The 13,448-nt window shown below is 42.9% G+C and overlaps 2 protein-coding genes across 3 annotated transcripts in view; both read right to left on the bottom strand.

Annotated features, from left to right (window-relative positions):
- Positions 1 to 864: 864 nt before the first annotated feature.
- Positions 865 to 13,448, bottom strand: part of rsph14 (radial spoke head 14 homolog) — a 19,900-nt gene continuing 7,316 nt past the window's right edge. The window contains exons 2-7 of one of the 2 annotated variants that reach the window (XM_049579377.1): positions 7,221 to 7,482; positions 4,663 to 4,765; positions 3,736 to 3,854; positions 2,164 to 2,401; positions 1,826 to 1,962; positions 865 to 1,702 (exon numbers count right to left, since the gene is read on the bottom strand). In XM_049579377.1, coding sequence (XP_049435334.1) covers positions 1,422 to 1,702; positions 1,826 to 1,962; positions 2,164 to 2,401; positions 3,736 to 3,854; positions 4,663 to 4,765; positions 7,221 to 7,410 — 1,068 coding nt within the window. In that variant the 5' untranslated portion in view covers positions 7,411 to 7,482 and the 3' untranslated portion in view covers positions 865 to 1,421. Of the gene's footprint in view, positions 1,703 to 1,825; positions 1,963 to 2,163; positions 2,402 to 3,735; positions 3,855 to 4,662; positions 4,766 to 7,220; positions 8,432 to 13,448 lie in introns of those variants that run through there. The other variant, XM_049579376.1, reaches the window with a different exon arrangement.
- Positions 8,584 to 13,448, bottom strand: part of srp19 (signal recognition particle 19) — a 5,236-nt gene continuing 371 nt past the window's right edge. The window contains exons 2-5 of the mRNA XM_049579381.1: positions 12,363 to 12,438; positions 10,301 to 10,372; positions 10,096 to 10,204; positions 8,584 to 9,087 (exon numbers count right to left, since the gene is read on the bottom strand). Of these exons, the coding sequence (XP_049435338.1) occupies positions 8,957 to 9,087; positions 10,096 to 10,204; positions 10,301 to 10,372; positions 12,363 to 12,438 (388 nt within the window). The 3' untranslated portion in view covers positions 8,584 to 8,956. The remainder of the gene's footprint in view (positions 9,088 to 10,095; positions 10,205 to 10,300; positions 10,373 to 12,362; positions 12,439 to 13,448) is intronic.

The following is a 13,448-nucleotide window of genomic DNA, read 5'->3' as shown; positions in this document are numbered from 1 at the left end:
TTTTAATATAACCTGTTTTTATTATCATTAATACCTGACAAACTCTCCATGTGGAATATTACGGGGATATTAAACCCGCCTGTTTGTCCAGATCAGCCTGTGTTTACGTGTGTGTGTGTATGTGTGTGTGTGTGTGTGTGTGTGTGTGCGCGTTAAATAACATGACATCATGTGAAGGATTATTATAGAGATTATATTCAATATGACGATCAGCAGAACTGCGGAGTGAAGTTTGGATTATAATAAACTGTGCAGAGATATGACCGGAGCACCGCTAACATAACGTCAGACACAGCTAACGTTACGTTACCCAGTGGTTTGTGGAGTTAGTTTGACATTTTGACGTCGCCATCTTGTTTTTTTTGGAGCCAGAAGTGACCATATTTGGGCGAGAGGGAGGAGCTGACTGAGAAGTCGACGACACTGTCAGCAGACAGCCTGTCAGTCAGAGAGGCCCCTTAAGCCTTAATAAAAATGTAAACAGGTGAGTTATATATAAAGTCAGCCTCGTACAGGCGTCATGAATGTTGGAATTAGCTCCAGAGACCAAAACTGTTTTTGTACCAGGCTGTAAACATGTTTATTTCTACATGTGAACGTGGAGGTCTGTGGGGCTGACTCACTGTTGGAGCCAGCCTCTAGTGGACATTAGAGGAACTGCAGGTTTTGGATTTATTCCTCAGCTCTGGCGTTGCTGCTGAAACGTTTGCACAGCGTCCTGACTTTATTGGACTCAGGCTTGTAAAAGCTGAAGCAGTGTCACAGCTGTCCAGTCAGAGAGGAGTCATAACATGAGTGTTAGCGATGTCAGTGATGAAGCAACATGGAAGCTGCTGCTCACACCAGACAGAATAAAGTGTTTTAATTCAACTTTTTGTTGTTCAGATAAAATCCGTGTCATTTCTTATTATAAAAAATACAATTAATAATTATATTTGGTGTCAATATTTTCATTTCACTGTCAGTAAGTTTTACACATGTTGTCTTTTCTTGTTTTATTGATGCTGTGTGATTTTAAACTGTTCATTTTTATTGTTGTTGTTTTTCTGTGGGGGACACGAGATCACTGCTGATGATCCAAATGAAATAAATTAAAATAAATAATGTCAGTAGAGATTTTTATATTTAAAAAAATGTAAACAGGAAACGTCATTCTTCCTAAATGTTGCATTATTTGTTAAAAACGTGATTATAACTGGCAAAAAAATTCCGTTTCCATTTTCAGCTCCATTTTCAGCTCCACACTGCTCCTCATGTGGTGAAGATAATATAATAATAATCATGAATATTTACATTACACACATCCTGTAAAATGTAATTGATACTACTACTAATAAAATGATTATTCAATTAATCAGAATATTTACAGTATTTATTCTGTGATCAGCTGATGTTGACCCCGCAGTTCTGTCTCCGTCCTCTCAGGGAGTCCAGGTGACGACCCTGACGGCGGTCTGAGCGGCCCGCCGGATGTCCTGGTCCTCCTCTGCAGCCTCGCTCCTCCTCACCAGCAGGGGGAGCTGCTCCAGCAGGAGGCGGCGGCCATCCGGAGCTTCAGCCAGCGCGGTCAGAGCCCGCAGGGAGTACATGACGAGGGCCTTCCTCCTCTTCCTCCTCTCCTTATCCTCCTCCTCCTCTTCACTGTTGGACACCAGGGCGAGGAGGACGGGGACGACGTTCAGATCCAGACACCGCTGCTTACCTGCCATCAAACCCAGTTTAAATCAGTTCACTGATTCTGAGACAGAGCTGAGGCTCATGGGTAATGTAGTCCTTAGAGCCACGGCGGTCAGAACAGAAATGTACATGAGGTGTGTGTTAGCACCTGTGATGATGATGACGGTGTACATGATGACTCCTGCAGCGTAGGCCTGAACCTCGACGTCGTCGTCCTGCAGCAGGTTGACCACGGCAGGAAGTACCGCCTCCTCACACACCCGCCGCTTCCCGTCATCACAAACACTAAACCAGCAGAGAGCAATCACAACAAACAAACAAACAAACAAAGACTGAAACTGATGCTGACGTTTCAGTTTAGGTTTGAAGTCATGAGAAGAGTGACTCTATGTGTGTGTGTGTGTGTGTGTGTGTGTTAGCACTGAAAGGAGTTGAAGTGACAGTTGAAGTGAGCGCAGGATGTCACGCTGCAGCCTGGTGTCTCACCTGAGGGCCATCATGGCGGCAGCCGCTTCTCTGCGGATGTTCGGGGAGCGGTGGGAGAGTTTGTGGCCCAGCACAGAGACACCGTCAGAGGCCAGAGCCGGTCGAGGGTCCAGCCTGGAGCAGGAGCTGAGGGTGGAGAGGAGCAGCACCTGCACCTGCACCTCCTCTTCCTCCTCCTCCTTCACCTCTCTGAGCTTCAGCATCAGTGTAGGAACCAGAGTCAGGAGAGCTTCTGCACCTGCAGGATGACACACAGTGATTTCTAGTAAAATAAAATAAAATCTTTGTGATGCTACATAACAACATAATGTTGTGTTCACACTGGGCGCAAATAAAACAATCTGAATTACAGGTGAAGTCAATGTGAAGATGCAATTAGAGGCAAATTTCCTCTGGATGGTGCGATGGACACAAACTATGCTAGCGTTTAAACTCATGTGAGTAACGCAATGCAAAAATTCTCATCACGTATGGTGCGAATAAAACAATTCGCAAGACTGAATTAAATGTACAGTCAATGGAAAGACACGATGAGACATGAATTCCCGCTGATGGACGCAATGCGAATGACGCAAAATAAGTGGCGCAAATGAAATGAGTGGCATGATTACGCGTCGTACCGGCAGAAATTCGTTCATCGATGGAGAAATGTCACGTGCATATGATGCGAGTTATTTGTGTGTAATGAAGCCAGTCGACACAAAATATTCTAGTGTTTAAAGTCGCACGAGAAACGCGACACACCACGTATGAATAAAACTATCTGCGCAAGTGAATTACATGTAGAGTCAATGTAAAAACATAATAAGACGCCATTCCCACCAGGTGGCGTGATGGATGTGATGTGAATGACGTGAAATCTGCAAATTATGTTGTGTGAATGAAGTGAGTAGCGCGATTTCGTGTCATACACTGATTCAGCAATTTCACAAGCCTATCATGTGAGTTATTTGCACATAATAAAACGAGTCTTCACAAAATATTCTAGCATTCAAACTCACGCAACGTAAAGACACAATTAGGAGCGAATTCCTGCCAGACGGCGTGACGGTTGGGATGGACGCAACGCAACTGACACAAATTAAGCAGCGCGGATGAAGTGAGTGCAATGTCGCGTCATATGCTTTTTCGCAAGAGCTGAAAATTCTTAACTTCAGTGAGCGATTCGTACAACAGCCAAGCTGGCAGAACTTCATTCATCGATTCAGCAATTACACGAACAGTTAAATTTTAAATAACGAAGTGATACAAGACAAAATATTCTAACACAATTTCGCATGTGACTGAGTTTATGATTACAGTATAATCATAATTATTATTATCAGTTTAACTGCTGCTATTACTACACAAAGTGCAAATGTTACTGCTCCCCTGACAGTGAAACATGTCTATAAAAATAATCTATCTATCTTTAATCATTTAATTTCAAGAGTCAGAGACACTCAGTCTTCAGATCTCTGCGGTGTAGCCTTCATAATAAACTGCAGCTCCTGCACTGAGTCATTTAGTGATCTCAACATTATCTTTATTCCCTGTGCAGCTCTAGTTTGGACTCAGAGGTGATGAGTTTACCTGCAGGCAGCAGAGTGAGGCGGTGCAACACTCGGAGGGCGTTCAGCCTGCAGGAGGACGAGGAGTCGTCCAACAGCTGAGACAGAGCAGGGAGGAGGGAGGAGGAGAGCAGGGCCTGTCTGCAGGACGACACAAAACAGACACCAATAAACAAACAGGGATTTAAAGGAACAGAGTGTCAGATTCAGAAGGATTTAGTGTTGTCTATCAGTGAGGATTACAGATTACAGATTACAGATTACAACCATCTGAAACTGCTCCTGGTTAGAATTCCTTCAGTGTTGATTGCTGAGGAGCTGAATTATCCTCAGAGGTCTCTTCCTCTCAGAAACACACACACCAGCTGATTTAAACTGGTTTCTCACTACAGTGTCCAACGTGAACACATGAATGTCTCTATCTAGAGTCAGTGTTTGGTTTGTCCCTTCTGGGCTACTGTAGAAACATGGCGGTGCAACATGGTGATCTCTGTAGACAGGACCTGCTCCCTGTGGAGATATAAACGTGTCATTCTGAGGGAACCAGAACACAACCATTAGATCAGATTTAAATCCGACACACTGGAGCTTTAAAGCTGCCGTCGTCCATCATGTGGTGTCACTTCCTGCTGTCATTTATTTCCACTGACAGATTCACTGTGTGACTAAACGTCACTACAGTTTGACCCTCAGTGATTTGTGCTACACCGCCATCTGCTGGTGACATCACAGAGTACAGGAAGGACAAACGGCTCATCGCTAACTGCTCCTCCGTCAGGTTCAGTGTGTGTCTGCAGCCACACTGCTGTTCCTTCATCACCATGAACACACACACACACTGGAGTTTATCTGGACTCACACACACACACACACACACACACACACACACACACACACACAGATTCATCCGCCGCTGAAAATAGTCCCCATAAGACCACAGTCTGTTTACCTGCCGATGCTGTGGGCGCTCAGCAGGTGAAGCAGCTCACAGGTTTTTGTCCTGACTGATGGATCTTCATCCTCAAACAAAACCTTCAACTGCTCCAGAAAACCTGCAGAGGAAGAGGACGAGGAGGAGGATGAAGAATGTATCAGCACTTAAAAAAAAAGGGTAAAATCAGTTTAATAATATTTTCTACAAACAAATCCTTAAAACCACAGAGGAACAATTAAATCAAGACAAATTAATTCTAAATCTGTTTAAAATTTAATTTCAATTTTAATTTGATTTCAAAATTATTATTTTTTTAAATTTTAACTTTTTAAAAATGTATTTATATTAATTTAATTTTAAATTTGTTTTTCATCTAAATCTGTTTTTATATCAGCGCTCAGATCCTGTACTTCAGTAAAAGTACTGACAGACTACTATGAGGTAAAAGTACTCTATTACTAATAAAGGTTCTGCATCACCATCTTCTATAAGTAAAATTAAAGTTCCAGTGTCTGCAGTAAAAGTAGGGGAGACCGGGGCTGGTTGTCACAGAGCTTATTACAGCCACACTAGAGGGCGCTGTGACGTCATGTTGATGTAAAACAGTTGGCCTGACGTCCTGCTCATTCTGTGCAACAAACACAAAACAGAGTAATTTTTAATGTTGGTGTTTTTGTATTAAAAGCTTGCAGCTTATTCGTCATTTAAAAATCAAACACTTATTAAAAATTCAAAGGTTTGAGTCAACGTTTAGCGCGCAAGCTAACGTTGTGTGGTAGCTAGCTTTAAATGTTGGTCAAGGGGTCAGCTGGGGACGATTGTGTCACGTGTGACAGTTCAGAGACACACACACACACACACACGCGTTACTTGAGTTCCTCATTTCATTGTGTTTCATCTCTTTCATTTAAAGTCATATTCATAACGAGTTGTGACGACACGATGGCTTTGATAAAGATCACATTTTTTCAGCTCTGTGAATTCCTTCCATCTTCAGCCTGAGCCTGAGGCTGGGGAGAGAACCACAGCTGTGGAAGACATCCTGCGTGGTACCTGTGCCCACGACTCCGCACCCCAAGGACTTCAGCAGTTTCAGACTGGTGGCATTAACATCGCACCTCATGAAGACTCTGGAGCGCCTGGTCCTGTCTTGTGTCCGCCCCGCAGTAGGTCCTTCAATGGACCCGCTGCAGTTTGCCTACCAGCCTGGCACTGGGGTGGACGACGCCGTCATCTTCCTCCTGCATAGAGCTCTTCATCACCTGGAGAAGATCTGAAACTTTCAACACCATACAGCCTGCACTTCTGAGGGACAGACTGGAGCACATAGGGGTGGCTAATCACCTCACATCCTGGATCCTGGACTACCTCACGGACCGGCCGCAGTATGTCAGGACCCAGGATTGTGTATCGGACTTGGTTGTCTGCAGTACAGGGGCCCCGCAGGGGACGGTGCTGGCACCGTTCCTCTTCTCCCTCTACACTGCAGACTTTTCATACGACACCCCTACCTGTCATCTGCAGAAGTTCTCTGACGACTCTGCCATCGTCGGCCTCATCACAGATGGGGACGACAGGGAGTACAGAGAACTGAACCAGGACTTTGTGGACTGGTGCCTGAGGAACCACCTTCAGATCAACACGGTGAAAACCAAAGAGCTGGTGGTGGATTTCCGCAGGTGCAGACTCCTCCCCCAACACCGGTGAACATCCAGGGAAAGGACTTTGAGATGGTGACATCTTATAAGTACCTGGGTGTTCATCTTAACAATAAACTGGACTGGACTGATCACATGACAGCACTGTACAGGAAAGGCCAAAGCAGACTCTACCTGCTGAGGCGGCTCAGGTCTGTTGGAGTGCAGGGGGCGCTCCTGAAGACCTTCTTTGACACTGTGGTGGCATCAGCCATCTTTTACGGAGTGGTCTGCTGGGGCAGCAGTGTCTCGGCTGCAGATAGGAAGAGACTGGACAAGCTGATCAAGAAGGCCAGCTCTGTCCTGGGATGCTCTCTGGACTCTGAGGACTAATGACTCCCATCCTCTGCAGGAGAAGATAAAAGCTGTGGAGAGCTCCTTCAGCGATAGACTGATTCACCCAAAGTGTGTGAAGGAACGCTATCGCAGGTCCTTCCTGCTGCTGCTGTCAAGCTACATAACCAGCACTGCTCACAGTAAACTGCACCATGGACACTTTAGGGACACCACTATGAGCATACCTGTCCCCCTTGTTGTTGTTTATCTGCACATACAATATTCACTTTGTACTAACTGTGCATTATTATTTATTGCTGTTTCTTGTATTTTTTGTACTTTTTTCTGCATGCCTAGTTTTTTAAGTTTTAAATTTTGAAATCTTTAATCTGACTCTTTCCCCTTGACTGCTGTAACACTGGAATTTCTCAATTGTGGGATCAATACAGGTGTATCTTATCTTATCTTATCTTATCTTATCTTATCCCTCTCATTACAGAGATTAATGTTTCAATTCATGCTTTAGACACAGGACCAAACTCAGTATTTAAATGAAGTAAGTGAACCCAGTCTGTGCGGTATCGTCTCTGCACCGTGTACCTCCGGTAACGGCCTGGTAGATCCTCTCCGGGTCGTGCATCAGGTCACAGAGTGAGTTCAGGGCCCGCTGCCTCCTCCTCCTCCTCTTCCTCCCCACCTCCTGCTGCTGCAGCTCCTCAAACAGCTGAGGGACGGCCCGCAGGCCGAAGGCCACCGGAGCCCGGCTCGTGTCCGTCACAGGACCGGACATCGCTCCTCGGGTTAAAGTTACAGAGTCAACCGGGTTTGTTGGTGAGTTAGCCAAACTGCAAAGTACGGTTGCCTAGTAACAGTAAATAGAGAGCAGAGGATGTGACGTCACGCCCGGGGACAGGAAGGAGAAGTACAGAACAAGTCAGGAGCACAAGTTTAAGGATAAGAAAGGCAACAACAATAGAAACAGTGAAGGAGCCACGTGACAGACATTAAAGAACAAAGACACTGAGACACATGATTCAGATTTTGGGCTTTACTACTGAATTTTTCCAGATATTTCAGAAACTTTAAGGTGTTGTGTGGAAAAGCAAAAACCATGAGTGTCTAAAAGCCCATTGCTGCCTTTGTAATGGAGCACGCTGCATTCACTTGATCAAGAAAATAAAATGACACCTGATCTCGTAACTAAGAGATCTTGTGTCGTAATTACGATATAAACTCAAATATTTTGTGTTGACGTCATCAGCGTCACCAGAGGATCTCAATGCTGATTGGCTGTCGCAGCACAAATCAGTCGCAGAGGTTCAGTGTTTTCAATTCTCGCAAAGAAACAAAAAAAAGTTTGATGCAAAATTCTGCTACTCACCTAATTCGCACTTTGGCATCATTTGCATCGCGTCCATTTTTACATCGACTTTAAATGTAATTTGCGCTCGGTGTGAACACAACACTGAATCCTGACAGCAGGCGGGCGTCGCTCTGTTGTCACCGAGTCTGTCAAATATGCACTAATTAAATCACGTCAACAAAGCATGTAGCGATTAGCTGTGTGCTCTGCATCATAACGTACTGGAGGCGTAACCACTTCTACGATGAGCGAGTACTTATCTCCCTGCGTTTGTACTTCAACAGAAAACACGTTTCACTATTCTTGGACAACGACCAGGTAACACGTAGAATATGTGGGATCAGGCAGGTGGCACTAAAGCGTCAAATGTGGAATCGCAGGCAGACGTTCTGATTGGGCACATCCGATCACAGATGTCACACTGAGAATTAAAGTGTAACTGCAGCCTTTGACAGTCAGATGCTGAGAGACAGAGCGACAGCCATCAGAGTCTGAGTGAGGCCAAACAATAAATTATAATTTCCCAACGTGCTGCCGATGAAGTCTCTTTGGTGGCTTTTACGAGGAAAATAAATATGCTCAAATTAAGACGACAAAAAATGTGAAAATGAAATCTTTATTCATCTCGTCTTCAAACAGACACAGCGACGTTAACAAAATGTGGAGTGAATGACGAGGTGTATCACAGAAACAGAAACACATCATCCACTCTGAAATCTGACATAAAACAGAACTTAGATCCTTTATCTGCGTTTCACAAACGCCATGATGAGCTGCAGCAGTTTGGTCAGTGAGGTCAAAATCTAAAGAATTAAAGAGGAGACATATTTTCATTTTGGACGCCGACAGCTGAGCGAGTCTCTGAGGTCACAACAAAAACTGGATTCGTTAGTTTCAGGGTGTGATTCTGCATGACGGACCTCATGTTTAAAATTATTTAATAAAAAAAGAAAAACAGGTTGTTTCTTTGAGTCTATTTCTTCTTCTTCTTGCTCTTCTTCCCTCCCTCTCCCTGCTGAGAGCTGGTGTCTCCTCCTCCACTCTTCTGGGTCCGAGTCTTTAGTTTAGGGATCATCTCCGCTACATAGAACATCACGTCCTTACCTGAGGAAATAAAAATATAACATAAACATCACATTACTAAAATTACCACCTCGTAGTTATGTATAGGGCTGCCTACGATGCCTCAAAATTTGCTGCAAAGAAACTACAAACTCTCAAACATGGATGCTTCACACACAGAAGATCTATACAATCAGCACAGTTTCAAGATTAGAGTCACCAATTCAGTATCTGACCAAATGTCTCCCCTTCTGTTCCTGAGATATGACGTTAAAACATGATGATGTCACAGTCAAGCTGACCTTTGACCTTTATTATTTTATCCTGTTCGATATGTGTGTCACATTTTGTCATAATTAGTGCATAAATTCTGAAGTCATGGCTAAAAACATTTTGTAAAGTAACAGTGACCTTTGACGACTAAAATCTAACCATTTCGTCTTTGAGTACAAGCGGACATTTGTGCCAAATTTGAGATTCCCTCGAGGCCTTTATGAGATATTGCATTTATGAAATTGAGACAGATGCAGGGTCGCAGTGACTTTGAGTCTGACCACCAAAGTCTAACCAGTTCATCTTTTAATCCAAGTGGACGTTTGTGTCGAATTTGAAGAAATTCCCTAACGGTATTCTTGAGATATCGCTATCACAAGAATGACACAGACAAGGTCACGCTGACCTTGACCTCTGAACACCAAAATCTAGTCAGTTAATTGTTGAGTCCAAGTGGACGTTTGTGCCAAATTTGCGTACATGCCCTTTAGGCCTTTTTGAGTTTTGTGTTTTTGAGAATGAGACAGTGACGTTGACCTTTGACCACAAACTTCTCATCAGTTAATCCTTGACTCAAAGTGGACGTTTGTGCCAACATGCAAGTAAATAAAAGTCTCAGATCAGACTCCGTATGAGAGGACTTAGATCAGGATTGTGTGTCTGGTTTTGGACAATACGTGTCTCTTTAGCCTGAACGCTGTTGGACAAACGTGGTCAGAAAATGAGTTTCATTATCCCGAGTTTAAACTCTGATGTGTTTGTGTGAGTCGGACTTACGGGAGGTGAATTTTTCCTGACAGAGGCTGCCGTCCGCCTGCTTCACCTGGACTCTGACTCGTCCTCTGAACTGGACGTCCCTGTTCCACTCTCTGGGATGCATCTTGTTCTGGAAAACACAAACATATACGTACATATGTTTGTTGTCATGTTTGTTGAGTGATTTTCTGTTACCTTGCAGAAACAATTAAGTTTTTCTTTTCACCTCCACGTAGACGTTCATCCCCGCCGCCGTCAGCACGTCTCTGATCTCAGCGCAGGACGGATTCTCCACCGCCTGCAGACACACACACCAGCTGTTACACTACATTTACACCACCTTCATCCTGACTCAGGCCTTTCTGTGGTTTCATTTGTCTGTGACAGTGATTCTGCTGCGTTTAGAGATCTGCGGCATCAAAACAAAAACAGCTCCTGATTTCTCAGAAGCTGCATTATCAAATACCATAATAATTGTCATGAAGTGACGTGACACTGGTGTAAATAAATCTAATGTGTGGGCGACACACTCGAGTGCAGAGCAGTTAAAAACAAAAGCTTCTTAGAAACAACATAAACATGTCAGAATCGAGGAAACCCAGCGACGATGAAGGGCGACAAATAAATGTTGCTGAGTGGAAACAGATTCAGAGACGACGATGAAAGTCAGTTTATTGTGAAACCAAAGTAACTCCTCACTACTTCAGTGTAACTTCCTGAAACGTCACAGACAGGCAAAGAAAACTTGAGCAGAAAATCTTCATCTCCCGACAACTCTACCGTGAACACCTGCACATTATATTTTATCGACCTAGTTTCAAACACTGCGCAGCTCTTTTCATTTTAAATACAGATTTATTTCAGATATTTTATTTATTAGGGGTGCACGATATTGGATTTTTTGCCGATATCCAATCTCGATATATCCATATATTATGGAAAATGATCCAACTCTACTCCCTGACCCCTCTGACTGAACATACCTCTGTATCTGTTTGTCTGTGCTCCAGTTTATCTTTATTTTTGTATGTATTTTTATTTACGTAAGCCTCCTCATGTAACACCCTGGTTTAAGGGTGCGTTCGTTTAGTACAACAGTTTTTGCATTCTAGTTGACAACGGTAGACAAGCCGGAAATAAACATGGACGCCCGCAAGAAAGCCTTTGTTGCCCTTACACTTTCAGAGTATAGACAGCTTCAAAGCCATCGTGCACTCCAACTGATGAACGCTGCAGACATGTCTGACCTAATGTAAAACAAATAACATAGAATTGCTATAAAACAGTACTTTAGCAGAGTGTTTACTCACTATGTATGTGACCGGCAGCCATCTTGAATTCGTAAGTCGGGGTTGATGCGGTTGCTCCGAGTTTACGAGTTGGAGTTTAAACTTCCGACTGGGAACTGGGAATTTCCAACCTCTGAGTACAAAACGAACGCACCGTAAGACCCTGAATTTGTGTTTGTATTGTGTAGTACTAATATTTCATGGTCTGATTTCAAAAGAACGTTTCCTTTAAATTTTTATAAAGCCCTGAGGAAAATAATATTTCACAGCCTTTTGTTTTATAAAGAGAATTATTTTACTTTGTGGTGGTTTAAGAAATGTGTAGAACAGATGTTAAACTTGTTTTTAAAGCCCTGACGATGAGCTGCAGTGGTCGAAACATGTCAGCTCTTTTAATGATTTAGCAACTACAATAAAAACGTTTTAATACTTCCTTCCTTGTTTTCTAGAATTTTGGTTCACCTTCCTGTGAATCCTGTTGTTTCCTGTTCTCGATGAGCACCTGACACAAGGTTCAGATCTACGTTTGATTAAACAGAGCAGTCACGCATCTCTCCCTTTCTAAAAAAAACCCCCAAATCCGTTGGTCACATCAGCAGATATCAGCACGTTGGCCGATTCTAATATTTCATTTTAAAGCCAATAGCGGCCGATACCGATGACGTGCCGATGTTATGATTCCTGCCTTTTCAGTGGGCCTACTCACTTTGTCTTTTATCTTCCAGTGTTTATTGTTATGCGCCAAGTTCAATTCCTTGTATGTGAAAACCTCCTTTACAGTAAACCTGATTCTGACTCAATCACTCAGCAGAGTGTTAAAAAGAAGACGCAGGCTGTGACTTATAGTGAGCCATGATTCAGCTCTCGTCACAACTGGAAAACCAATTACACTGTTTGCTCTGTATACATGAAGACAATATGGATTCTCAAAGAATATTTAAAGCCAAAAAACGGGTGGCGTGTTGGTAAAGCGTCATTAAAACTGTAGAAAGTAAGAACCTTCTCTGTGGGGATCCTTCGTCCTTCAGCCAGCGTCTTCTTACTGTTGATGTAGATGGGATAGATGCAGATGAACCTGAGAAACAGAGATTAGTTGTTTAGATATGTTTTGAGAAAAGAAAGAACAATTATCTGGTTCAAACCTTTTTTATTGTCTTCTTTGTTAGCTCAGTGAGGTCTGGACTGTTGGTTGGACAAAATATGGAATATAAACTCTTTAATTTGGACTTAAATTAAATCTGATGACATTTTCTGACTTTTTATAAACCAAACAATGAATCACTTAACTGAGAAAATAATCTGCAGATTATTCTGTAATGAAAATAATCCTAGTGTCTAATCATGTTTCATTTTAATCCCATCTTTTCATCAGCTTTACTGTAGAGCTCATAGTGACTTTAATGAAGCTGTAAGTTCTGTTTAATTCAGTTGTGAGTGGACAAACAAACAGTGGTCTGAATGAATGAATGGCTGACTGACTCTAGTAAATCACCAGTCTCTTGCTAAACTCTTAACGGACAAGTTAAGCTAAAGTACACTTCATATAATCCCATCACTATAATGTGAAGTCCAGTATATTTAGTCCCTCATCGTCTGCAGCCAAAACAATCAATACATCACCGGTAGGATCGATATTTAATGCCCAAATACAAAAGTTAAAGGACCTTTAATACACGTCATGCTACAGGGCTACATCAACAGGCCAAACTCAATGTAAAAACTACACCATTTTAACATGTGCCACGGTTTGTGTGTGTGGTTTTGTAAAACGTGACTTTATATCGAAGTCATTAGAAACAAATGGTTTCTAAGAGGTTTAATGGTAACAAGGTTTATTCAGCTAAACATTTTCACTCTGTTTTAACTCTGTTAACCCGATTCAGCTACTCCCACAATCCCTCACTTCTCTTCACTGTCGAGGTTCACGGTGTCACGTAACTCCCCCAAAAATGTCGATTTTTGTTGGGATTTAAAGTAAAAACCCAACTTAAATGTGTGCCGAATACAAGAGGGGGGCTTTGTGATCTCAACATTGACTCCAGTAGGGAATAATAAGCATGTTATGTTTGCAGATACCCGAGTTAT

The sequence above is a fragment of the Epinephelus fuscoguttatus genome, linkage group LG6 (genome assembly GCF_011397635.1).
Source record: "Epinephelus fuscoguttatus linkage group LG6, E.fuscoguttatus.final_Chr_v1".
NCBI lineage: Eukaryota > Metazoa > Chordata > Actinopteri > Perciformes > Serranidae > Epinephelus > Epinephelus fuscoguttatus.
This window is presented reverse-complemented; position numbering and strand designations above follow the sequence as displayed.